At 35.9% G+C, this 26,895-nt stretch overlaps 4 protein-coding genes across 4 annotated transcripts; 3 read left to right on the top strand and 1 right to left on the bottom strand.

Moving 5' to 3' along the window:
- The first annotated feature begins 1,752 nt into the window (after positions 1-1,752).
- On the top strand, positions 1,753-6,560 carry CEST (death domain associated protein). Its single transcript, XM_059584384.2, has 6 exons — positions 1,753-2,069; positions 2,164-2,208; positions 2,521-2,634; positions 4,142-4,222; positions 4,943-5,107; positions 6,308-6,560. Exons 1-6 carry the CDS (start codon positions 1,785-1,787, stop codon positions 6,395-6,397), a joined length of 780 nt encoding a protein of 259 aa, XP_059440367.2. The 5' UTR covers positions 1,753-1,784; the 3' UTR covers positions 6,398-6,560.
- Positions 6,561-6,829: 269 nt separating this feature from the next.
- On the top strand, positions 6,830-8,964 carry LOC132172100 (uncharacterized). Its single transcript, XM_059583548.2, has one exon. The coding sequence runs from the start codon at positions 7,350-7,352 to the stop codon at positions 8,559-8,561; it is 1,212 nt and encodes a 403-aa protein (XP_059439531.2). The 5' UTR covers positions 6,830-7,349; the 3' UTR covers positions 8,562-8,964.
- Positions 8,965-12,634: 3,670 nt separating this feature from the next.
- Positions 12,635-13,507, top strand: LOC132169197 (uncharacterized). The gene has a single exon (XM_059580267.2). The coding sequence runs from the start codon at positions 12,642-12,644 to the stop codon at positions 13,341-13,343; it is 702 nt and encodes a 233-aa protein (XP_059436250.2). The 5' UTR covers positions 12,635-12,641; the 3' UTR covers positions 13,344-13,507.
- A 6,065-nt stretch (positions 13,508-19,572) lies between these two features.
- On the bottom strand, positions 19,573-23,097 carry LOC132171042 (galactan beta-1,4-galactosyltransferase GALS3). The gene is made up of 2 exons (XM_059582247.2): positions 21,640-23,097; positions 19,573-20,160 (listed from the first exon to the last, which is right to left on the bottom strand). The coding sequence occupies exons 1-2, from the start codon at positions 22,851-22,853 to the stop codon at positions 19,815-19,817; spliced, it is 1,560 nt and encodes a 519-aa protein (XP_059438230.2). The 5' UTR covers positions 22,854-23,097; the 3' UTR covers positions 19,573-19,814.
- Between the last annotated feature and the right edge of the window lie 3,798 nt (positions 23,098-26,895).

Consider the following 26,895-nt stretch of genomic DNA (forward strand, 5'->3'; position numbering starts at 1 on the left):
AATAATAAGTTCAATGTAGGAGGTGGCTCAGACAGTCACCCAATTAAAGGTGGGGGCTCATGCGACCAATCCCAACAAAATGGCGTGGCTCCTCCGATCAAGATATATCTTGCAATGTTATCCCAAATAGAAGAAAGGGCTGCCCCCTTGTAAGGGTGGAGGGAATGACTCTCTCCACTAAGAAATATCTTGCACTCAAGTTTACTTGGTATCAGTTCAAATTAATAATAATTATTGCTTGAATAATAAACAAACCGATCGAACTTAGATAAACTCGGCTAGCTTGCCTTAATAAATTCATTCAAGACTTGTTTATACGCATTGGTCTAAATATACTAGCATATATAATATATGAGTATATAGTGATTTTTAGCACACCAGCGTGCTTGAACAGTAAGCACGCTGATGTGCTAAAAATCACTGCTCATAATATATTACATACATAGTAACATGTATATATACATATCTATACTATACATCAAAATATTAACTTAATTAATAACAAAATATTAACATAGTAACATGTACACATACACACTAACATACATACATACATATATATAGAATTAAAATGTTGGTGTATGTAATATGAGATTAAATATATATGTTAATAATATTAATATCTAAAAACAAGTGAAATGATAGAAGAAAGTGGCAAGAGTAGTACTATAGTTGACGCTACACCAGAGTCGTTAAGCACTTCATGAGGGAAAGAGTCAACCCTGGCAACCGACAAAGAATTACCACTATGTTTAAAACCCGTCCTATTATTGTTAATTTCTTCTTTGAAGACAAGATGCGTAGGTGTCTGTTCCCTGCTTGATAACGACTTTTTATGCTTTATACAATCAGATTATGACTTATTAACTATTGGATTAAGAGAGATAGAGAGGACTTTTTATGCTTTATACAATCAGATTAGTGACTTATTAACTATTGGATTAAGAGAGATAGAGAGAGAGAGAGAGAGAGAGAGAGAGAGAGAGAGTGAAGGCAGGCACTTAAATCGAAATAAGCATTCAAATCACTAATTGAAACTTAGAGGCTTCAAACAATATTTCATTTCACCAATTAAAGTAGTTAACCCCACTTTTTTTTTTTTTTTTTTTTTTAAAAAAAAAAATTGGTATTCTCAACAATGGAGAGCCTAGTTAGTTATTAACCGTTAGAGAGCCCAGCAAACTCTAGAAATATCAAGGCCTATGAGTCACTGCAGGTCCATTGCCTCACGATTCGACTAACTGCTAAGATTCGAATACACCTTTGCTCAAGTACGCTGCTAGCTACTAATTATATATCTGTCAATTCGTCTAACCATCTGCACACACCATGCAATTATTCTTAATATTCTAGAAAAGATATTTCTACGTTGATAACAACTTATTGGCAAAAATCTTAAAACCCCACCTAAGTATGCATTTTCTCACCACTTACTCTCATTGACTTGAACGTTGGAGTGGCTTTACCTAATTTCACTCAAAAACCCTTTTAAATTTTAATCCTCTTTCAAGTAGGAGGCAGATTGGAGCAGCTAAAAGTGAATTGGGCGTGACAAGCTTGCAAGATTGTAGTGGTAAATGACTGGATGGGCCAAGAAGAAACTAATGAACCACTCAACCAAATAGGCCACAATAAGCTTCTTGAGCCCAGTCAACCAAATGGGCCAAGATAAACTTCTGAGCCCAGTCCATTCAGGATACGAGTTTTTTTGAACAAAAAAGAAAAAAGGACATCAAACTCGTAAGCTGGCCACTGGTTAACTCGCATAAAATTTAGTGGAAGCGATGGCCTTGCCACTGCTCCAACTCCCACTTGCTGCTTCATCACCCTATTCTTCTTCTTCTTCTTCATCTTCTTGTTGTTTTCCAACATTGCCCTTCGTTTTCCAGCTCCACCACCGTAGACCCCCACTCCATTATCGCCGTGACCGTGGCCTCAAGAGGAGTGGAGTTGTTGTACTCGTCAGTAAAGAAGAGGCCACATCTACCCAAGAGGACGAGCAGCAACAAGATGAGTATGAGGAACCACCGGACCCTCAAGACCTCGAAAACGTTCGCCAAATCAAAAGGGTCTGTTTTCTTTTTTACTTTTATTTCTTTCTCTCGCTCACAGTAATTTTTTTTTCTTTTCTATTGATTGCTTTTAAAAACATGCCTCCTGCAGGTGTTGGAGCTTCTCCGGAAAAATCGAGACATGATTTTCAGTGAGGTCATGCTTGTTTCTTATTTTTGTATTTGATTTCATTCAATTATGCTCAGCTTCACTTCACTTCCACTCGTTCTTTTATTACTTTATCCTTTTAATTCCGTTACCCCCTTTCGAGAAATTCCCTTCAAATTTATAATTGGTAGTCTCTGCACATTCACTCAGACTTTTCTAAATTTGGGGATTCTTTTTTTTTTTTTTTTTTGGATATGTATTTCATACTTGTCGCATTAGTTAATTTCCCATGTTCGTTGTCTATGTCTGTACCATGTCCTGAGCTGACCCAGTTCATCTTTTGTGCTGTGTAATGTGTAGGTTAAGTTGACCATAATGATTGAGGACCCCAGAGAAGTTGAGCGCAGGAGGTTACTTGGAATCGAGGATCCTGATACCCCAACAAGGGATGACTTAGGTGCTGCTTTGGAAGAAGTAAGTCCCTCATTCTCCATCTTATCAGCACATTGGATACAAGGAAGTTTATAAGAAGGATTTTAGCAATGTGGCTAATGCATTGATAACTTACTTCTAATAGAGGCAAAAGAGGTTCCTATTTCTGATGCTCAAGTAAGATGCTTGGTCTCCTGAGACATAATGAAGGAGAAAGGCTTGAAAAGTTTATGATAAATGTCATCCATTGCCTATAGAACGAGCACATCGCAAACACAAATGTTTGGAAACAACAATTATAAAGTAGTATTTTAAAGTTTTGTTCCATCTGAACAGAGGAGATACTTTGTATTAGACTCTGGATGCTTCTTCCAGTAACATTTTTATTTTCTTTTGCTAAGTTAATCACAAACGTTACATCAAGAAATTACATCACCCCTTGAGAGTGTGGGGATTGCCTAGACCACAATTGTAAAGTTCCATGGTGGTGTTTGATAATTTGTAAATTGGTCAAGTTGTGGAAGTTTGGTAGGGAAGCATTATTTGAGGAATGTGTGATATTAGTTGCAAATTCGTGTAAAAGCTTATCATCTTAGTTGTATTGCACCTTCATTTCATTACAAATTCTTTAGTATGAATCTAGAATCTTATGCTTGATAGTCATTTATGGTTCTGTAGTCCTTACTGCTTGATTGCTTTATTTATTCAAAATTGAGATTCAATAAATTAAGAATTTGCAAGCCCTTGAAGATCTGGTACTTGTGAATAGTATGTTGAAAACCAGTTGAACCATCCTCTGGTTACATTCCAGTTACTTCAACCATTTCAGATCCATTTAAGCCTCTAATCCAGCAACAGAATCCATAGCATATGACTGTTCAGTTAATTCAGACAGCTTCAGCTTGTTAAGGTCTGAAATATTTGAGCCTATAGAAAATGAAAAGGCTTTTTGTTAGTAAAGCTCCTTGTTCAAAATATTGTTGTTTTGATAAATTTCTTTTAACTTTTATTCATAAACAGTATCTCCCATAACTTCTCCTTTATAAAACATATTGAAGAAAAGGGGAGAGGAAGGAGGTTAGGCTTAGAGGTGGAACGGTTGAAGATTTATCACACCCCTTATCAGCATCATTTTTTATGCAGCTGGAGCAAAGAATAAAAAGAGGTGCTTTACTTCACTACAGAAGTTTTCTCAATTGGACAAGATATGGGGCTTAATCTAATAATACTATTTTTTGTGTGGATAAAAAGTATATCATGTGGTCACTTGTTTACAGTCTTATATATTTCAAGACATGTAGTGTATCTAGTTGGCATTATTCATTGAAATTTTAATATTTTTCTTTATAGTAACCTTTTGTGTTTATTGATCTCTCCAACATATGGTGGTGTTTTTGAAATGTTGTTGGACCTCTCTGCATTGACATTTTCGCCTTCTCACTACCATAGGAGGAGATGAAGATGATTTTTCTTCACACATATGAAGTGCAGGCTTGGTTGAATACTGATTTCATTTACTGGCATGATTCATCGTGCAATTGTTTACTAGGTAAATGAAGGAAAAGTACCAAAAAACCGCGTTGCTCTTCAGATGCTAGCTGAGGAAATGAGTCAATGGCCAAATTTAGAGGTACTATTGTAACTTGAGCATATGACATTCTTGACATTAGAGATGCTTATTGCAAGAGAGCTCCTTTCATACAAGCTGTGCCCTTTTTCTTGAGAAGATTTTACCTCATTTTCACTCACTTCCAGGCCCCAACATATAAGTGGAGCTGAATGTCGATATTGTTTTTAGACAACTCTAGTAGTTGTAAGAGTAGGTTACTTTGAAGCTTTTTATATCTTTGCGAAATGTTCAGACCTTAAAGGCAATATGATATGTTAAATCACAAATTGTCCCAAAAGATTAAACTGATAGAAAATGATGAATTTAGTTATTTAATATTCTAACACCCCCCTGTGGGCTTAATCTTCTCCTCAATAAGTGAGGTTCAACACACATAATATTGAACTGAAATGAGGGTCACGTTTGATACATATGTTTGGTTTTAAACTTTGTTACAATTCTGTGTTTTTATGCATTGGTTGTAATCTATTATTTTGAGTTACTTGATGAAATTTAACTAATGGATTGTTCCAATTTAAAACCCAAGTGCAAGCCTAAGACCTTGAATGAAAGCAACTATTTATTAGAGAGCCTCTGGTCATAATACAGATTAAATTGCTGATCATGGAGTTATTCTTCAGATGTCTCATCTGTCACCACTGATGTATCCTGTTTATTAAACTGATTTGTTACTGATTTCCTAGTAAGATTTTGTTTCCACCTGTTGTGTTTATTGTATAGGTTGAAGTGAAAAAGTCAAAGGCCCGCAAATCCCTATATGCGAAAGCCACAGACACTGGTGTCGATCCTAAAGTGGCTGCTAAAAGATTGAATATTGACTGGGATTCAGCAGCTGAGATTGAAGACACCGATGACAAGGATGACACAGAAGTACCTGCAGCTGTGGTTTGTTTCCTAAACCTTTTCTTGAAAGTTGATTGTGAGTTTCTCATAACTATTAGGCTATTGATGTTAGGAAACCAAACAGAAGAACTAAATAAAACAAACATACGAGAACACTAGATCTGCGTAGTTCACCCTAACTAGGTTATGTCCACAGTGTTGCTGCAGTTTTTCACTATTATAAAGATGATAATACAAAGGAGTTTACAACATGATGAATATATGTGCTGCCCTATTCAACTATCACTAGGGCTACTGACCCAAAGGTCAAATATTGAAACTGCCCTTTCTATAAAATTTTGGGTCAGGGGTGCACTGCCCCTGCACCCCCATTCACCCAAGCGGGCTTTGCCCGCAGACCTCTCGCGGGCTCTACATTCCCTTGACACAGCTTTAGGTCGAATATATTTTAAAGTTGCTGCTCTGCTCCTTGTTCATGTAGCAGCATCACAATTGTCAAATTAGAAGATACCCCAAAATACAACTCTTAACAGCTAGATTTCGAGAGGGCTATATCTATCTCTGAACAGGGGAAGAAACGGAGGCAGGAATTATATTATTTATAGCACTTTTCAGACCTTATGTACTTTCCTTTGGTTGGATTAGCTTTTTAGTAGGTAAGGCTGTAGTAGAGTTGCTAGAGGTTCTTCGCGTCACTCTACTGTTTATTTTCCAGGAAGGGATGCCTGTTGTTCCCTTCTCTAACTCCTCCTATTTCCCCTTGCTTTCTATATTTCTTATTACACGTGCCCAGTCTAGATGTCACTTCCCAAAGCAAAACCACCTTTCTGAGATCCATGAAAGGTGAAACATTGGAGGATGCGTTTAGTGTTGCATTGATAATGCCAAGTTGATGGTTTAAGGCATGGGGGTGCTTTCTAAACCTGGTCAAATAGAGGAGAAGATAGTCCTATCTTTCAAAACTAGATAGAGCTCTGGCAAATATAGAATGGGCAGGGATCACTATATTGGCTCTTATGCTGTAAAATTTTTTTACTTCATTATTTTGATTCACTGCTGCATTGATCTATCACTTAGAATTCTTTTTGCACTTTTTTTTTTTCTTTTTTCAAAAAATTACAAAATTTTAATAGTAACTAACAGGCAATACTAGCAATATGTTAACACTGAGAAGTTTGATAGTGGTTTTCTGTGTTAGCTAGTCCTTGAAATATTTTACGGAGAAAGCTTAGTCTCTTGCAGGGTTATGGAGCACTTTACCTGGTCACGGCTTTTCCTGTCATCATTGGCATCTCAGTGGTATTGATTCTATTTTATAATTCTCTCCAGTAGACATTATCTTGCCATCTTGTATAGTCTCTGTACCTTGTGGTCTCCACACGAGCTTGTACATCAAAATCATGAAATTGAATGATTGTTTCCATTGATTATGTCGTTGCTGTATTGATCTTTGCTCCCTTTTCCCAGTTGGAGAGTTATTTTGTATGTTATGACTTGTGTGTAGTGTAAGTGTATCTCTCACTCCGTGCCAATTTAAATTTCTTTCTTTTCTTTCTAGGACGTTCCAAAATAAATGTCAACTCTTATAAAATGGAAATTCTTTATTTATTTATTTCTGTTTTTTATACTACCATACTTTTTTTTTTCTTAAAAAAAGCCAAATATATTTCTATTAAAAATTGTATTATTTCTGATATAAAGTAAAGAACATTTTAAGATGATTTTATTTTGATTTCTTTGCTAATGCAATTGAGGTAGCAAACATGAGAGAGATTCTATAGAACTCACCCGTCCAAGTAGGTAGCACATTTTCTGTTTGAATAGTTTGCAATCCTAACATTAAAATTATTGGGAATCTCTCTCCGTTTTCAATAGCTCTACAACAACTCTATTTCACATTATAAATGAAGACTGTTTGTCTTTGGTTATAGGCTTAGTCCACGCATGCTTGAATTTGTGAGTTGTATATGCTGTTGATGCAAGCACATCAATATTTATAATTTTTTCTCGTATGTTCGTGCGGGAGTTTGTTCCATGTCATATTTTGGCGGCTTGAATTCTACTCATCCATCATCATTGTAAAAAAGTCTGCTCTCACATGGAAAGAAAAAAAAATTGTTGCATTATATTTCTACTTAAATGAAGGAGGCAAGAGAACGTGAGAATCACTAGTAAGATGGTGGTGAAGATGCTCTGCACGTCCTAACCTACCCACGAGTCTTTTTCTTCTTTTTAAGTGTTCGTCAAGTCCACCACTTCCACCTCTCAATCTGCATCTTTCACCATGGCGCTTCCAGCTTCAGATGCAATCATTTCTACCACCAAATACAGCTCCCGGGAAGCATATGGCGGCGTTTACGACGGAGTTGAAGTTGATGTTTATATGACTGCTCAACATCCCGCCTCAAAAGAAAGTGCCGGAGAGGTAGCAGTGGACAAGTTCTACAACCAAGTTGAAGTATACACCGATATTCATCCCGACTTTCCCTACGACTTTGAATTCTTGCCGGTCGAAAAACCTAAACTTTCTGTCGAAAGGGAAAGCCTGCAAAAGGAAAAGCAGATTTCAGTGGATCCTATATCGTTGAAGGGGTCATCAATGAAGAAGAAGCCAAGCTTTAATCTCATGTTGCTTCTGCCGCATCTTCTACCACCTGCAAAACCCAAGTTCTTAAGTTTCAGCCTCCCAAACTCGGCCAATTCGTCTCCTCGATTTAGCTCAACTCTGTTGAAGAAGAAACCAAAGAATGAAAGCAAAGCCAATCCTCCCAAACCCAGTAATCTTGCCCGCCAGCATTCTGTGGCGGATCATGAACATCTCGCCAGGAAACCAGAGGTTTACTTACAAAGGAGCAAATCATGCGGCGAAGGAAGAGCACGTGCATCAACAGATGATTTGGACCTTTGGCTGACTGCACCAAATGTTTCTGAATATGACAACAGGTACTACAACGACAACTTTTCCGACACTGAAGGCAACAAAGACAATCATAAGAAAACGAGGAGCAAGGATGCTGTTGATCACGAGGAGTTTAAATGCGGTGCCCTCTGCCTGTTCCTGCCAGGCTTTGGCAAGGGCAAGTCTGTGAGAGAAAGAAAGGAAGAAATAGAGAGTCATGAAAAGGAGATGTCCAGGACAGTTTCCTTGGAAAAATTCGAATGCGGTTCGTGGGCTTCATCAGCCGTAACACACGACACTGAAGACGACTCAAAGAATCTCTACTTTGATCTGCCATTGGAGTTGATCCGAGCAAATGTCAATGATGCACACTCACCAGTTAGAGCTGCTTTCTTCTTTGATAATGATCAAAAAGGGATTCTGAAGAAAAGCTCCACAAAAGCTACAGCCAAAAAATGTGATGAATCGCCTCGCCATGTTCGTTTTTCTACATCATCCCCTGTATCATACCCAGCCTCGCCAGCTTCTTGCATTACACCTCGTTTGCGCAAGGCAAGGGAGGACTTCAATGCCTTCTTAGAAGCACAGGGTGCTTGAAACGCTATGATTTTTGTTTTGTAGCTTAGAAAGCTGTGAGCGCATTTGTGAGGTTCGTGTCCCACGTTGCTAAGATGTAAGAAGAATGAGCGGTTTATATAGTATAGTTGAGCCCAAACCCATAGTTTAACCTTTTGAGTTAAGTGGCGTCTTAACATGCTATATTATGAGCTCACTAAATGACTTCCTTAAGTGTTTCTCTCCCTAACAACAAGATTAGCGAATTTTGGAGGCCCTCTTTTCTTTTGGATAGCACATGATTGCCAAAAGTGAATAATAGCATGAGAGCCCCTGAGTTTCTTTTTTTATTTTTTAAATGCTTTTTTATTTTTGTATTTTTGGTGTCTAAATATCAATCTTATGGAGATTAATACTTTAGGAAGTATTTAAGTAAGACAAGGCCTTAAGCGTAAGGGTCAGGTCGAATTATACTATATTAACCATCAACAGCAGTGCCATTTTTTCAATGTAAAACTTTTTACGCTTCCATGTGTATATTCAACAATCTTCTCTTCAAGTGGAAGCTTTATCAATCTAATAAACTCTTCCCAAGATGACTTGTGTAGACTATTTGAACTTTTATCCGCGTCATACACACATTCATCCCTACAAAAGGGATACATCATTCATGCTTGTGTTGATGCGCATCATTCTTTCTCCAATTGTAAAAGGAGAACTATTATCTTCCATATCGCACACCATTATCAGTTTAATATCAGTTGTTGTGAAAATTAACATTTTGGAGAGTATTGAAGTAAGACCATAATCTAACATGTTAGGACACTACTTAACTTAAAAGTAAGCCTAATAATTTAAACTATTATATTAACCATCAACATTTATGATATCTTTATAATGTGAGACTTAGGGTATGTTTGGTAAAGCCTTTGGGGGTGATTTTTTTTTTTTTTTTGTTAGTAGTAAAAAGTGATTGATATGATATAAAGTATAAAGAAGTTTTGAATTTTTTGTATGAAAAAGTGAAAATTTTTTGTTTTATAGTAAGTTTTTTTTTTTTGTTCGAATAGTAATAAAAAGATATTGATGCAATATAAAAAGTTAAAAAATTTTGAATTTTTTTCTTTTTAAAAAGTGAGGAGAAAAGAAGGGGGAGAGGAAAAGGGTTATCAAACAAACCCTTAACCTTTCTACACTCGTGGGCATTAATATTAAACTTGATCTTAGATGCATCATGTTTGAATCATATTGAACTGAGTGATAATAGAAAGCACGCAAGCACGCCCGGCGTGCATGAACAATATGCATGCCGGACGTAATTTTTTTTTCTTTATAATTAAAATAATAAAATAATAAAAAAATAAAATAAAATATATATATATATATATATTTTATACCCAGCGTGCATACTGTTCATGCACGCCGGGCGTGCTCTCTATCATTACTCTATTGAACTAGGTGTAGAAAAAACAATCATGACACTTGGTCCCACATCGGCCAATGAGCAAAGTAGAGTGTGCTCTTAAGTACCAATCACCTTGATGGGGTACCTTAGTGGATCCCACTTTGAGTCTCTTTCTCTTATGCAGGTGCATATATGTTATGTTATATAGTAGCATTTTAGGAGAGTGTGCTCTTAACTACTCGTTTTCTTTATATTTTTTTTTTAATGTAAAACACAACCTTCACAAGTGTATATACAACAAAGGCAATTATAGCCAAATTTTTACCAAGATGGTTTGGAAAGCATTCCCATCCGATCGATTATGTAAAGTTTTATCGAAATTTTAGTTAAATATTCACTTTTTATTTTTATTTTTAAGTTTCCCACTTTTCAAAAATACTATACATCTCATTCTCTACTTTATTAAAACAATCTTTTTTAAAAATTTATATTTATTTTTTATTTTAATAATTTTTTCTTTCTCTTTTTGACGTATGTTCAGCACCCTTCTGTCTCTTGTTTCTCTCTCTCTCTCACACAGAAAAAATACCTTATTGAAGCTTGTAGCTCATGGCAGACAAGTTCACTGGTTTGATATTAGAATATATGTTTCTCATATTAGGTTTGATCATAATCAAATCATTTTGATTTAATTATCATACTTGTATTGTCTCCACCTACCATAATTTTTTATAAATTGAGACCTTTGTATTGTAAATTAATTATCAATAAAAGGAGTAAAATGTGGCCTCATCAAACTCTTCCTTAGTGGTGAACATAGGTGATATATAACGCCAAACCACCAGAAAATCCTGTGTTATTTTCTCGCGTTTTCCTCCATATAATTTAACAATTTTAAATGCTATTCGAAATTTCTTCCAAAACTACAGTAAAATCCCAAATTTGGATCAATACCGTAGGTTGTTTTGAATCTTTTGATTTTAACATAAGAATAAATAAGCCAATGTAGAGTAGGTTAAGGCTTTGTTTGTTTTGATATAAAAGGTTTTCTGAGGAAATAAACTTTCTACGAAATCATTCTTAAGAACAAATGATTTTCTAAGAAAGATTTTCAGCATTTAGCTTGTACAGAAAATCAGTGATGACCAAAAAAAAGCCGACAACTTCTAGCGAACACCACATCAAATTCCGGCAATGTTTGGTGGCGGAAACTGGCGACTGGTGGTGGATTCTGGTTGTAGTAGAGAATGAATTGAGAGAGAGAGAGAAAGTGTGCAAAAATGAGAAATTCAAACTCGAAAAATGGTTTCCGATTTTGAAAAAGAGAAACTATTTTATTAAAATTAAAAAAAAATAAAAAAGTTTTTCTGGTAAATTGAAAATATTTTCGATTTCAACATGATTTTCAGTCACATTTAACATTGAAAAATAGGATGTTTTATATAGGAATAAGAAATACATAATGAAATGCAAATGCTCTAATGATAAGACTTTTTTTTTTTTTTTTTTTTGATATGTCCGCACAACAGGGGGGAGAGGGATTCGAACTAATAACCTCCGCTTTATTAGGTGCAGTCCCAACCGATTGAACTACCTCTTGAGAACTCTAATTATAACACTTAAAAGGTGGGAATAGACATATATGAGAGTTGTTAGCATCTCAACGGCTGAAGAAGGAATCTATAAGATGGTCCAAATTGGCCCATGGTGGACGTCATGGGCACCTCAATACTCCCAAGAAACTTAGATACTTACTAATTAAATATCTTTCTTTTGATTTTAAATGAAATACTTTAAGAAAATAATAAAAAATTTCATCTGTTTTAAGTATTTTAAGATTTGAAAATATTTGTGTGTGGGAATGGGGGGTTGAAGCGAAGGGAGAAAGTGGAGAACCACTCTCCATCCTCAATCCCTCCATACAATAATGCAAGTCGTTTGTATGTCTCCTCTCCAATATTCTAAGTCTCCCATCATATGTCGTGCATGCAAGTGGTTTTGTTTTTGTTTTTCTTTTTTACTACTTTTATTAGAACTATATTGGCTACAATACACCAGGTATGTTCTCGACCGAGATCCATTGCAATTAGGTTGTTTAAATTTTACAACATATTAGACAATCTAAAAAGAAAGAGACTATGAGGTTTACCTGTTATGGACAAATGACTTCAACACCCTAAATTGCCTCAGGTAGACAACTAACTCTTTTAGATTGTTTGAATTTTGTGAAATTCAAATAGCCTAATTGTAGTAGATTCTCTTCACTTTCGAGTTTCTTACTCTCGCAAAATTTATCTTACAAGTAATGCTACGCATTACTCCATTATCTTTCATGCTACAAAGCTTATGTGACCTTTTTTTGATTAAAATACCATGTCACGTCAACTTTAGAAGATTGGAGAATAATTAGGTGGAAGTATGGAATTATTTGGAATGTCTCCTTGGAGAGTAAAATATGTTGCACTCTTCATGCACCATGACTGATAAGTGATTGCCCAGGAGAATCCTAAGGGCCTAGGAAAAGAAAAAACAAAACACAAGTGAGAAATTGAGGATAATATTATTAAAATTTGGAGAAGTAAAACAATGTCTTGTTAATTAGATCAGGAGGCCCACATAGAGCAATGTGAGGTTTCCATGTCTCATCTTCCATTAGAGAGCCGAAAGCTTATAATTTATGCAGCTGCCTCTTATTACTACAGCTCCCACAGTCGATTATGTTGAAGAAAATGGGAAGAAACGAAAGCAAAGTGACACCTGGTCAGGCCACTGATCCTGCTAATGATCATCATGATCAGCACTCTGAAGCTGATAAGCAATCTGCAGGAATCCAGTTGCAAAGAAACAAGTCATGCGGGGAAGGAAGAGCAATTGCACCTGCGGATGAACTTACTCTTAGCAGGCTGCCTAAGACTAACAAAAATGATGGTGGTGATTCTTGCGAAAAGGGTTTCAAATGTGGCATTCTCTGCCTTTTCTGGCCAGGATTTGGCAGGGGGAAGAAAAAGGAAGAAGCAGTGGTAGTGACAATGGAAGATGTGATATCGAGGACAGTTTCCTTAGAAAAATTCGAATGTGGGTCGTGGGCGTCATCGGCCATCTGTCGTAGCAGTGATGAAGGTGGAGACTCCAAGCACCTCTACTTCGATCTGCCCATAGAGTTAATCCGAAGCGGCGTGATTGATGATGCAAATTCGCCGGTTACTGCAGCTTTTGTCTTCGACAAAGATCATCATCGCAAAGGAATTCTCAAGAAACATGGCTCCACAACAAGAGCAGCAGCCACAAAATCAGACGAGTCATCAGGCCGCCATGTTCGTTTCTCTACATCATGCCCTGAGTCGCCGGTTTTCTGCATTTCCCCTCGGTTGCTCAAGGCGAGGGAGGACTTCAGTGCTTTCTTAGAAGCACAGAGCTAGCTGATGATTCTTTTTTTAAGATGCAGCATTAGTATTTTGGTCATTTTTCTTCTAGAGTTCATTTTTGTGGCCGAAATACCAGTGTGCCATTTTGGCTGTGTTAATTAGCTCTTTACTGGAGCAGATTATTCAAACCCAGAATCTTTCAAACAGAAATTAGAAGAGAAATAATACTATCAATGCATGTATTTAGATTTCATTATCTATAGGCTATAGATTTCATCATGTTAAGCCATATTGTTTGCGTTGAATGCAACTTAATTTACCTCTTAATTGTAACTTGTTTTCAGTTGAATCAGTGCATTGATCAGTGCAATGTATACATACTCTGTAGCTAGATATAACAATTTCTCAGACATATGTTATATTGATCCAAGAGTCATAACTAATGACGCTGAGTTGATGGCATGACATATTTTGACAAAGAGGATTTGCAGAAGAATGACATGAACCGGTACGGTACAAGTGTTAAATCACCACTTTTTTTCGTAAGTTTAAACTGATAGTAAGGGATAAATTTTCACTTAATCATTAAGTTAACAACAAGTACGCTTGATTAGGACTATAATTCGCAACATGCAATAAAATGGGCTTAACCATAACTGATGATGAGTTGATAGCACTAGCATATTTTGAGAAAGAGGATTAGCGCAAAAATGACCAGAATTAGTATGAGTAGTGTTCAAGATAAAATCTACTATGAGTCCCACTCAAGTAACCTCATTCAGACAGCTACGTAGAGTTCTACAATAACTCAGCTACTTCAGAAGATTATCTCACAACCACCTTTCACTATCTCTTAACAACTACCTAGACAAATCATGATCTATCAACACCAGATAAACATGGAGCATCAAGAGTAAAGCAATTATAAAAAACTTGGTAAAAAAGACTCAACGCAGGAGAAAAATTGTGGATTGGTCTCCCCAAAAATTCAAGTTCATTATTCTATTTTCACTCTAAAAAAACATGCTAACTTAAAGCATCAGAATGTCTCTGGCCAAAGCCGAAACCCTTTAACGCTCTTGTTATTTTGTAGGCAATCCATCGCTGGTCAAGCGGTTCTAAAAATTACATCAACAAGTAAGCATAATTGAGACTATAATTCTTAACATGTAGTAAAACGAGCATAACTTTTACTAGAATATTACAATCGCGCACAACGTACAACTCAGTTAGGAAAGTTTATTAGACCAAGCACATCGTGGTCACTAGCTATGCTCGGCCAGTCCCCAACATTGGGTTGTGGCTTTGCGTATGTCTTATTTAATAATAATAACAACATTGTAGAAGCCCAAGAGTAGTTGGGCCCATTATGGGCAATTTAATAGGTTTCAATATTTTTTTTTAAAAAGATTTTTGTGAATTTGGGGGCCCCAAGCATAAGAGGGCCTTCCTAGACTCCCATGGACCCATACACTCTTTCTCAATGTTTCGTGTCACGTTAACATACATTGGCCCATATAAAACAGAGCGAAACTAGACTACACAAAACTAGTCGTTTTTTAGTCTTTTATTTATTTATTTATTTATTAGGTCCGTTTGGTTTAATGATTTTAAAATTGGAAAAAATGTAAAATCAGTCCACGTGGTTTACCTGATTTGTAATTAATTTCATGTGGTATCAAAATGAACTCAAAGGTCTCTACTATAATGTATGCCAAAAAAATAATTTAGTTCATATAATTAAATTCCGTTCACTGACTTAACAGATTATGATAACATAAAATGTTAAAACCAATAAAATTGTGATATTTATCATATTTAAGTCAGTGTCATACTAACAGAATCTGTTAAATTAGTGGACAAAATTTGACTGTAGTAACTAAATTGTTTTTTTGGCATAAAACTAATTGTAAATCAGACAAACGAGAATAACTAATTTTTCATTTTTTCCTTTAAAATTAGTAGTTTGGAAATTTTTTTTTTTTTTTAAGTAATAGCAATATTAAAATACATTTAGAAAACGTGATTTTTTAAAGTATAGTTAGTCGGCGTTTGTTAAAATCACAATTTTACTTTTAAAAACGCATTCCACATTTCAAACAGTTATTTTTTGTCAAACACACTTTATTCTACGATTTTGAAATCACAAGCCAAACTGACTATTAATTATTTCCCTTGTTATTACGTGTCAAAGTTGTTTCCTCACCATAAATAGAGAAGAAGAGTATTCTTAAATTAAAACAAGGAACAGTCCCCGTAAATCAGTTACAAAGTCTAAACAGTATCAGTCAACCTTAAAATACCTCGCCCATAATTTTCAGACTCCTTTTTAGACTTTTAGTGTCAGCAATTCTATGCTAAATAGTCTCCAAGAGATAGCTTATTAATTGGCTGAGATTACGCTTAATGAAGCAGAAGTCACTAGTTCGAATCCTCCTTTCCTTCTTGTGTGGACATGTCAAAAAAAAAAAAAAATTCTATGCTAAATACATTATTATTATTATTATTTGTTAGGGAATTAAAAAAATTAGGATAAAGTTCACTTAACTTCTCAAACTATCACTTCAATGATAATCTATCTTCCAAATTATCAATTACCACAATTTACCCTCCAACCTACCAAAACAATGACAATGTCTCTTCAATGCGAGCAAAATGACGAAATTACCCCTATAAATTTTTCAAAAAGACAAAAATACCCTTAAAATTTTGAAAAAAAATTAAATTAAATTTTAGCATTTTTATTTTAGTAAGGGTAATTTTGTCATTTTGTTAAAATTTGGAGTACATTGTCATTGTTTTGATAGTTTGGAAAATAAATTGTCGCAATTGATAGTTTGATAGTAAATTGTCATTGGTATAGTAGTTTGAGGAAATTAAGTGGACTTTATAAAAAAAAAAATAAAAAAAAAAAATAAATGTAGAGGTAAAACAGTAATAAATTTGGAGAAGGTTGGCAGGTAAATAGTGTAGTCACTCCCCACCTCCCTCGGTTAATACCTAACCCAAATGGGCCAAATGCAACGAGGAGGAGCCACCTTCCAGCCTATTCATGTGATGAGTCAGGCCCCACTTCTAATAATTTGCCACAGACCCATCAATTCCCTTCATTTACAAATTAATAAACAAAAATAGATTTTTTTTTTTTTTTTTTTTTTTTAAATTTAAAAAAAGGGACATTGAGGCCAATGCTAGCCGCTAGCGAATCCTCTTGCTGCCTTTCTGCAATCACGTTACCCTTCAATTCTTCCCAAGATATATATATATATATATAAAATAGGTTTTGTTTGTTTTTGTTTTTATATATAAATATAAAAATGGCAAGGTGCCAGCTGCCGGCCAATACTAACTTGAGGATGAGTTGTCCTCATATGTTATTGTCGTGTGATGCTCTGTATGACTGAAGAACCACGCATTTCAAAACTTTTGTCAATGGTGTCCACCCTTTGCTCACCCCCCCCAGATCGAATACCCAGGAAGTAAATTGGACCCAACATGTTGGCATGGGTAGAAATGATATATAAATCGTTTGCTTCATATTCAATAGTTTAAAAAAGAAAACAATGAACAACTTTCACTCCATTTTTAAAATCTTTCAATTTCAACCTTTAAAATTTCAATTGCTTCAAATGTAAACTCTTCCGTCAATTTTAGCCGTTAAAAATATGAAAAAAATCAAAATATCCATAATTTTCGTGTTTTTTTAAATAAAAAAACGCTTAGAAATTAAAGGTAAAGTTAAAATTTTATACAAAAGACAGAGGTATAAACGTTAAGTAACGTTTAAAATCTAACGGAATGGTCCACATTAAACGCAATTAGAATTTAAGAGGATCAAATGGAGAGATTTTGAAGTTAATCCGATATATAAAGTCTTTAATAAAGTTACTCCATTCAAAAGTGACGAGGAAAAAGGGTAAATAACATAGGTGGCAGTAAGCATTGATGGCCAAGTAAATGATAACATGTGAAAGCATCAACTTCATGACACGTGTGAGTTCAAAGGGAGAAGTCAGGGCAATTTCTTCCAACCATTTCTTAAACCACCGTCGTCTTCAGACTTCAGTGCATAATGTTGACAGCTAATCTCACCGCAGACAACATTCTCCCTCCACCGTCCAGATGTATATAACCCTTAATTTCCTTTTGCACCCGACCGACGCGGGCCGTACCTAAAAATTAAAAAAGAAAAAAAAAACATAATTGGTCTAAAAAAGACATTATTACAACGTAAACGGCTGATAGTAATCATTATTTGCAATTGCATGAAATCATTGGGACCACCCATCAACGTATATACCCAGCCAACCTCCATTATTCGTAATTGGCTGTAACCCATTACTTCTTTCGTAAATGCTATTTGTATTATTGAATCAGGGTGTTAAGTGGGAGGAAGATTTAGTACAGTTCATTTTTAACAAGATTTATAAATTTGATACAAATTTAACATAAAATTAAAAGATTAAGGTTAAGAAGTTTGACCCATTTTATTAAATGGATCGAATTATGGTTAATTTTTATAGTTTTATACTTATACTTCGACACACGATATAATGGTAAACAATTTTTAATATAATCTATAAACTCAATAAAAAATTAGAAGGTTAAGATTAAGGAGTTTGATCTATTTAATTAAATGGGTCGAACTAGGGTTGAACTATATAATCTCATTCACATGCATCGACAGAGCAATGCTATAAGTCATTATTTTGTCACTCGTGTCACCCAAAAATAAAATTGCTTTTAAAATTATCATTTGATCAAAATTTAATAATGATCAATCTTAAAGTTAATAGTAATTTTAAGAGTCACATTATTATTGGCCTCGCATCAACACAATACGAACCCAAACCCGAACCGACATGAAAATAATAATTACAACCCTAAAGAGATAGTTGTTATTAAATTGAAGTTATTACTTAAACGACACTAAAAGATAGGGATCTAGATGCATAAAATATCTCCATCATTACTCAAGAGGCCTCAAATCCACCAACACCCCAAAAAAGGGATTTTAACAAACAAACGGGATAGATTTGCTTTCCTTTGTCTACTACCCTACCCTATAACTTCAATGAGATTATAATAATGATAAGAGATATCTCTTTTCTTTTCTTTTCTTTTCATTTTTACTTTTCCTTTTTCAACTGGTCTTATCTCTTGGACCATTTGCATGACAAACTGCTCCCTTTTTTTTTTTTTTTTAATTATTATTATTTTTGTGCTGGCTCCTTTATCTCACCAAACAAGGCAGCCCAACCGCATACTTTAGAGCTTTTTACTCATTAACAATGAAGGCTTTAAAGAATTATAGAGGGAGGCCAGAATCACAGGCAACACAGGATCTTATCAAGTGAGATGAAAATAATTTATTTATATTTTAAATTAATTTTCTTATGAAAATTATCGGAATTAAAACATTAAAAAATGGGTAAACTCTCCAATAACCAAAATAATAATAATAATAATTAAGTACAAGAAATACAAGACGAAAGTAAAAAATAGGTCATAAAATGATCAAATCCTCTTAAGGGTTACAAAAAGTGGTTTAAACACCAAAACATAAAATACAAATAAGAGCGTGGATTGTTTCGAGACCCACCCTTCAACCCTATTCGAATTCTCAAAAGTGACTGTCAAAATACCCTTCAATCACCGGAATCATCAGGATCCGAACATAAGAGAACACTCCATAACATATGAAGAATGTCTCATTATCTATTCATGTGATTAAATATCACAAAACAAAATCCTACTGTAAAAAGGGCAGCAAAGGAGTATTCCAGAGTGAAAAAAAAAGAAAAGAAAAAAAAGAAAAGTCCAAAACCATCACTTTAACGAATCCTCCAGAATTACAACGTTACACACTGTTCTCACCATCACAATTCATCACTCATTTTTCTGGCATGTTCCTCACTTTATTTTCCCCATGTTAGTTGGATGATTAGACATTAGAAAGAGGCCATATGTCCCCCACATGCTCCCTTTTTGACCTTAAGAAAAAAGCCAACCCTTTGCATATTATTCCCCAACACACAAAAAAGCCAATCCTTTGCATATTATTCCCAACACACACTCATCATTGGCCAAGAATAATTTTCCCCCTTTTTTATGGATGAAAGGAAGCATAAATTCTCGAGAGATAAAAAATAAAAAATAAAAAAAAAGGTGAGGTAACAGGCAAGCAAGCCCAGCACATTAGTCACCTAGAGTGGCTGGCTGTGCTGGTGGCCCCCCTCCCTGATGAACAATGGGCCCCCATTTGCCTTTACCGACAAGCCAATGAAACAAACAAATGTTATCATATCAACGAACATTATAAAATACAAAAGAATTACACACCACCTCTATTATAACTCTTCCTTCTTCTTCTTTTTTTTTTTTTTACCTAATAATGTTCATGCTACTGTATCTATACCATCCCCATTTGAAGCTATCATACAAATGTAGTAACCATTAAAAAAAGAAAATGAGATAAGAGATAGAGAGACCAAAAAGGCTGGAAAGGGAGAAAAAAAAATGGTGTCATTGCCGTGTCCTTTGTAGCCTGGATCCAATCATCTTGAGCTCGAATTTCTTCACATACCCAGCAGCATCTCTCATTGTGGTGTCCATAACATAAGGGAGTTTTTCGAAGGTGATCTCAGTAGAATTGATCAGGTTCCGGCAGGGTTCACGTCGTACTGATATGGTTCCATGGTAATGGAAATATTTGATCCGGCCCTCTGTTTTATGTGTGGTTTTACCTGCCAAGTTTTGTGACATATGCACCCCTGTCGCATACACATTGCGCGGTTGCACCACGTATTTCCTGTCCCTCCTAATTCCTTTCTTCACGTCTCTGTATACAAGCTTCTCAAACCCCCATCTCCTGTAATCACAAAGACAAATTAGGATGTCAACAAGAAGCTTCTTAGTTACCAAAACAACTGATACGTTGTAGACAATGTTTTCTCTTGTTTTTGGTTTGAAAAGACATAATAGTGAAAACTGTTTTTGTATTTGTGGCGGTGTTTTGTGTTTTGATACCTCAACAACAGAAAACAAAAGAAAAAAAACACAAACAAAAACAAAGACGATCTAACAATTGACTAGATTATTTTTGAAAGCCTATCTTCTTGACTTTTCTGTTGTATGCAGGATCAATCTCAAATGGAACCTAGCAAGCAACCACCAAGATGAAATATTCATTGAAAAATTAGTGTGAAAATGAGTTCCATGACATACAATATCACACGGCTTAGACCCTAACCCACCTCTCATTAAGTCCCAACAAATATGTCCTAATCTCATAATTTTTATTTCCAGTCAACATCAGCATCAGTCTTATTCTCAAATCAGCAATGACATAATTGAAGGTTCTAAAAAATCCAACATTTTTTTCAAGAGTTCAAGTTTCTTTCATCATAGTTGCTGAGTTTTCATTTTGGCAAATGATATCATGTGGATTATTTTGACTCTTTGGCATATCTTGCGCTCGAAGGGAACACATTTGATTGAAGGCGGTTGAGATACTTGACTAAGACAAAGGAAACTTTATCAAACATGAGCAATATACTATTTATGAGAATTAACAAGAGCCTGTTCGTGCATAAAGATAGAATCACTTTAGAACAAAGTTCAAACCCACCCCACTTCCACCTGCCCTAGAACATTGAAGCGAAGGAAGAATCTATACTAACACCAAACAAAAGTGCCAATATATAGTTCCAAAATATATTAAAACCACTTGTCCTATGAATAGTTTCAACATCAATTGGAAATGTTCCTATCACTCACTCAACCACCATAACATTACAATGTGAATATAACAACATTGAAGTGTTTCACGGAACCTAATCATACTGAAAGATGCAGTCAATTTTCTAGAAAGAAATTACAGTCTAAAATCTCATACGGGTGAATTTCGTCTCAAACTGAACTCCTAACATGCCAAGACTAGTTCAATTCAACCCAACAAATTAATATCCATCAAAGAATCACCAATCCATAATTCCTTCTATATGTGCAACAATCAGATCAATTCAGAAACATCAAAATTTTCAGTAATTAAATTAAAAGGGAAAATGATCAACATCTCAAAAGCCAAGTTCAATCTTTTCCCCTTCCAAGTAAAATTCAATTGCTCTGGCAGTTGCCTTTTGTAGGAATCTAAGTTATAAGATCTCTCCACCCACCGAAAAGGTGAATTGAAAACACATTGTAAAATATGTCCAAAATTGCACTCAAACCAATCAATTTCCACTATTTCTCAACACGAATCATGTTTAGAAAAAAAGAAATTAAAAAGAAAAAAAGAAATAAAAAGACAATATATCAAGAAAACAGAGCATGATGCATGGTATGTTACCTGTAGGTTCTGCCGGCCGGTTCATAGAGGCAGAGCTTACTGCTCATGGGCATCTGCTCAATGGTGAACTGCGAATACTCCGAAAGCGAATCGAGAACGGACTTGATGGTGCTCTTGGGAGGCACATATATATACTCATCCACATCAAAGAAGAACATCCACTTGGCCATAAACTTGTATCTGTGCAAGCAATCATTGACCACCATGAACTGGTTGTGATAGTACCCATCAAACCTCTCCTGCTCTGTTATATCCTGCAATGTCACAAAGCCCTTCTCCATCCACGGCCTCAACACCTCCAAAACCTCCTCGTGAACGCCGCCTGCGTCGTGTATCACAAAATGCGATCTCTCCCCGAATAGTCTCACATGGTACGCAATCCACTCTCTCAGTCTCTGTGGACTCAAATTGCCATACAACGACGACCCACAATACAAATAATCGTATTTGGGCCTGGAAGTGAACACAGAAAAATCCAAGGATCTGGGAGTCTCTGTCAAGGCGTGGATGGTATCGGTAACGTTGAGGTTACGGTCACCACCGCCGGAGGTAGAGGCGTAGAGGACTAACCTGCCGCCGGAGTTGTCGGCGTTGATGGGTTGGGAGAAGGTGCAGTTAACGACGACGACGGTGTAGACGCGGCCGTAGCCCCAGTCAGGGAGGATCTTGTAGCCGACGGCGGAGATGGGTTCGGAGGAGTTGAGGTGAGGGACCCACTGGCACTGGTAGGTCGGCTTGGAGTATAAGTGGAGAGGCTTCGAAGCTATACCCACAATGGCGAAGGTGTTGAGGCCTCCTCTGTAAGTACCCATGGTGACGAAGCTGTACGCTGCCGCACCGTACGGACGGAAGCCCCGCTTGAGTACGCCATTGTCCAGCGTCTGATCTAGTTGTTGAGGCGGCGGCGGTGTCGGTGGTGGTGGTGGTGGCGGCGAAGGTAAAGGTGAAGAAGGTGGTGCAGCCAGCAGTGAAGCAGCTGCAGAGGAGGTGGAAATAGGAGGAAGAGCTGGTTGGGTGGTGGTGACAACCCTTGAGATGCAGAAGCGGAGATCGGAGGTGGAGATGGTGAAACGAGAAGGGAGGAACTGAAGAAGCGTGGCCACACTGCAGAGAATGACAAGCGCTGTTAACAACAGTTTTAGCTCCGCAGCGAAGTTCCACACTCCCACTACCAACATCTTCTTCTCTTTCTCTTTCTCTTTACCCATCACCATTATTCCGCCTCGCGTATCGATGAATGATGAACAAGAACAACAAAGAAGAAGAAGAGGATAAATCACAAAAGGATTTCTCTTTCCCCTTCTCTCTCTCTCCCTATCTCAAACTTTCTTTTCTGGGTCTCTGTTTATACATATATAAGACTACTTTCTACGCATGATTTGTAAAGAAGGTGCGTAGAAATGTGAGTTGGACACTCCTTTTGTGTGTGAATTTCCTAATTTTCCAATCCGCGTTCATGTTATCGCTTGGTGGCCGCTTCTTTGTGTTGTAAATACATAATTGGATAATTTGCACAGTAAACAAATTTCTTTCAAGCTGGTTTGTTTACTCTCATAAATATATTAAAGAAATGCTACCCATTCCAATTTTTTTTTTAAAAAAAGTTGATTCTTAAATGATGTGTCACGGTTTCATGAATTGGTAACACATTTTCAAAATAAAAAATTTCATGAGATAATGACACATTATTTGAAAACTAACTTTTTTTTTTAAAAAAATTGAGATGTGTAGCGCTCCTCAATATATTAACATGTTTGATTTTTCATAAATTAATGTTTAAATTTTTAAGTTTAAAAATGTTAAAAAAACCAAAATATCTCAGAAAATAGCATCCAAATTCTCTGTCAATTTGGATTACCCTTATGATATGATTGAAGTTTTAAACCGTTAAAAAATTAAGATGGACAATTAAGGATTAAGGATTATATTAATATCAAAAAAGTGACTGTTTTACGTAGAAAAAAGCCGTGTCATTGTGTGGGGCTCTAAACCCCCGCTTAGTGCCAAAAGATATGTCGGGGGCTTCTTGATTTTCTAACACTTTCTTGCTACCATGTCCTCGCATTGTTTAGTTCTCTAATCCCTCACCCCAATTTCTTGGATATCTTACCATTATCCATGTGCTTGTAACTTCATGCGGTTCTACCCCTTTCACCCTTCCAATGCCATTTTTTTTTTTTAAGATGAAGAAAAAGCTAATCCCAATAAAGGGAGGTCTAGGATTCATCAAACCAAGTTATTTCTATTAACTTTTATCTTTCTCTCTTTTTAATTCCGATTGATTTCTCTTTTTAATACATGCATGTAGACTTGGAACATGAACTCTAAATACTCCCTATTCTAATAGAACATGCAGCATCTACTCAAAATAGAATTTTAAAAGAAAATACATCATTTATTTATCATAATTTCAATTAAATATTTTATATATTAAGCTTCACCTATTAAAAAACAGCGTTAAATTATCATATCAATATAATAAAATGGTGATAAAATGAAAAATGCTATATAGCATTCATTTTTATTTTTTATATGTGCCATTGTCTTAAATTTCTTACATCATGGTGAACAACTAAAACCCTTTAATGCAAAAAAAGAAAAGAAAAAAACCCTCATTTTTAGCCTTTTGTCTTATGATTTGGCCGTCAAAAAAGCACCGAACGTATTAGGGGCACAAATGCAAATAGAGTAGGGGCAGCAATGCAAATAGAGTCCAGATGATTCTAGGAAGAGACACGTAGATGACCGGCTCCTTGAAGATGCTCGAGGACATGTGTCCGCCTGCTCTGTCTCTGCCTAATTCCTATACACGACAACCAGGATGAGACCAAATTTTTTAATTTAATTTAATTTAATTTAATTAATCAATGACTTGAAATTATAAACCACTCTCTCAATGGCAGAATGACGCGTGGCTTTTATTGCCAACTGGACATCTCTTACAGTCCACTCCCATCGGTGATCTTTCTTTGCAATGATACGAGGGACCAATGAAAAACCTAGGATTTTTTTTTTTTTTTTTTTTTTTGAGAAAATGCAAGCTTGTGGGAGAATATGGGCATGTGAGTCCAAGGGAGGGACAGTACTTCTCTTTCAAAGAAATTGATACGAAAGAGAAGTACTCTAAAGGCTTGTGCGTAAAACTACTTCACTTGGGCCAGTTGATTAGATATTTCCTAATTAGATTACTTGTTTAACTAGATATTTAAGAACAGAAGAAGTGAAGTTTTGGTTTTGAGGGGATAAATCCAAGATTAGAAATGATGGGTTTTGGGTAGATTGTTACACAAGATAATTAGTGGCTAATTAATTTGAAGGATGATCGGGATTCTTGCAGAAGAATGCATAATATCGGGTGGACCACTTTTACGTAGGCATTTATAAAAAGCTTTGTATAATTGGGTTGAAGTAGTGATGGCAATTCCTACTAGTCCAGTGCTATAATTGAACGGGTCCGACATGAGGAAAAGGAGCTTCTGCTTTTTACCGACTTTATTGGCCATCTTTGTATACATGGACATGGTTGTTGTCACTATTAATTTATGTGGTTGCATTATTATTATTATTTTTTTAGTTTGCAAGAAAACACCTATTCATTTTCTCTCTGTGTGTTGTTTGGGAATGTTGGGGCGAATTTTAGTCAGGATGACGATTCATATTTGCGTGTCAGATTTGGATAATGTTAAAATATGAGTAATATTGTATAAATTAGCCATAATTTGATCAATTTAATTAATAATTTAATTATAACCCGCTAATTTTGTGTTAGATTCGTGTTAGGTAAGCTATAAATTCTGGGTGTTGAGACATGAGTGTAATACTATATATTCGGATCGATTTAATTAAACGGGTTAGACTACCTAACCCTAATTTGCTAATTTTGTGTTTGGTTTAAACTGAGTGAATAAGGGTTTGCATCTACAGTACGTTAGCATCTATTATGATGTTATGAGAGCTAATTACTTTTAAAAATAGAGTAGTGATTTTTAGCACACCAGCGTGCTTGAATAGTAAGCACGCCGGTGTTAAAATATTATAAAATATTATTAAAATAATATTTGAACAGTAAAACATAATAATAATAATAATATTTTAGCACCGGGTGCTTACTGTTCAAACACACCGGTGTGCTAAAAATAACTACTCTTAAAAATATGATAATACAACGATGCATGCCCATAAACCAAGTCATTTGAAGGCTCCTTCTATTAGGGTTAACATTTTTTTATATTGAGTATCGTATCGATGACAATCTCTTCCAACGAGGGAGGACGCTTCTCCTCCGCAAACGCGGTTTCTCCATGTGAACCGAGCAGCGTCTATTTCGCCATGTTGGTCTCCATTTAATGACCTTTGTTGTCTCTTTACACCCCAGACCTTGGAGGTGGCGTGAAATGAGTGCTAATTAATAATAATAATGCTTCCATGTGCATTTCTTGGGTAATTTGTATTCTTATTTCTTAATTTAATAGAGATTTTTCTAAATCCACTTAAACAATGCCATGGTTGGCTGCAAATGATTATCGTTACCTTCGATGAACCACCCTTCATAAAGAAGCGCAACTTTCTGTGAAAACTTAAAAGGAAAACCATTTACAATGGTCTTTTTTTCCTTTTTTAAATACATGCAGGGAGGAAACAGCAATTTTATTTAATTATATGGAATAACGGTGTCCGTAGAGACCAGGGATTCCAACATAGAAAACAACACAAGAAAATCTTTGACTAACGAGGCCCTTTGATCGGGGTAAAACATTGTATATTATCAATGACAGCATCTCGTTCCAACGAGGAAGGAAGGAGAGCTCCTTCTCTCCCAGGGAAGAAGGCGCGTATTCCGCCGTGTTTGTGTCATTTGATATGACCTTTTGTAGTCTCTTTTATAGTTATAGTTGAGCCCACCGTCCCTCGACTCCCTTCCCTCCCTAGGGTGGGGGCATAAAATTCTTGGGAAATGTAATTTTGATAATGGAAATGTGGGGTCGGATAATATATTAATAATCGGATGCACCGAAACGGCATGCTGCTTGCTTACTGTCAGCCAGACCCACAAACTAGTACTGCCATGCCGTGCAGAGAGAGGTTTTGGTGGTCAGAATCCCGGCCTGTATCCACAACGTTGTCCAAAAGTAGGGCCGACCCATTTTGTGTTTGTTACATCCTTTTCACCGTTTCGGGTACACCACGTCAAGTGTGGGATGAGTATTTGCATTCACGAGCTTCAACAGACTAGAAATTAAATGAGACCCAAAAAAA

This window comes from Corylus avellana, chromosome 1, assembly GCF_965113065.1.
Source record: "Corylus avellana chromosome 1, dhCorAvel1.hap1.2, whole genome shotgun sequence".
Taxonomy (NCBI): domain Eukaryota; kingdom Viridiplantae; phylum Streptophyta; class Magnoliopsida; order Fagales; family Betulaceae; genus Corylus; species Corylus avellana.

Excerpts from the sequence above, each read along its gene's own strand:
- LOC132169197 (XM_059580267.2), top strand. The coding sequence starts at position 12,642 with ATGTTGAAGAAAATGGGAAGAAACGAAAGCAAAGTGACACCTGGTCAG.
- CEST (XM_059584384.2), top strand. The coding sequence starts at position 1,785 with ATGGCCTTGCCACTGCTCCAACTCCCACTTGCTGCTTCATCACCCTAT. Across the intron at positions 4,223-4,942 it reads GTCAATGGCCAAATTTAGAG|GTTGAAGTGAAAAAGTCAAA; the intron begins GTACTATTGTAA and ends TTTATTGTATAG. Across the intron at positions 5,108-6,307 it reads CAGAAGTACCTGCAGCTGTG|GGTTATGGAGCACTTTACCT; the intron begins GTTTGTTTCCTA and ends AGTCTCTTGCAG.
- LOC132172100 (XM_059583548.2), top strand. The coding sequence starts at position 7,350 with ATGGCGCTTCCAGCTTCAGATGCAATCATTTCTACCACCAAATACAGC.
- LOC132171042 (XM_059582247.2), bottom strand. The coding sequence starts at position 22,853 with ATGGTGATGGGTAAAGAGAAAGAGAAAGAGAAGAAGATGTTGGTAGTG. Across the intron at positions 20,161-21,639 it reads CCGGCCGGCAGAACCTACAG|GAGATGGGGGTTTGAGAAGC; the intron begins GTAACATACCAT and ends TTGTGATTACAG.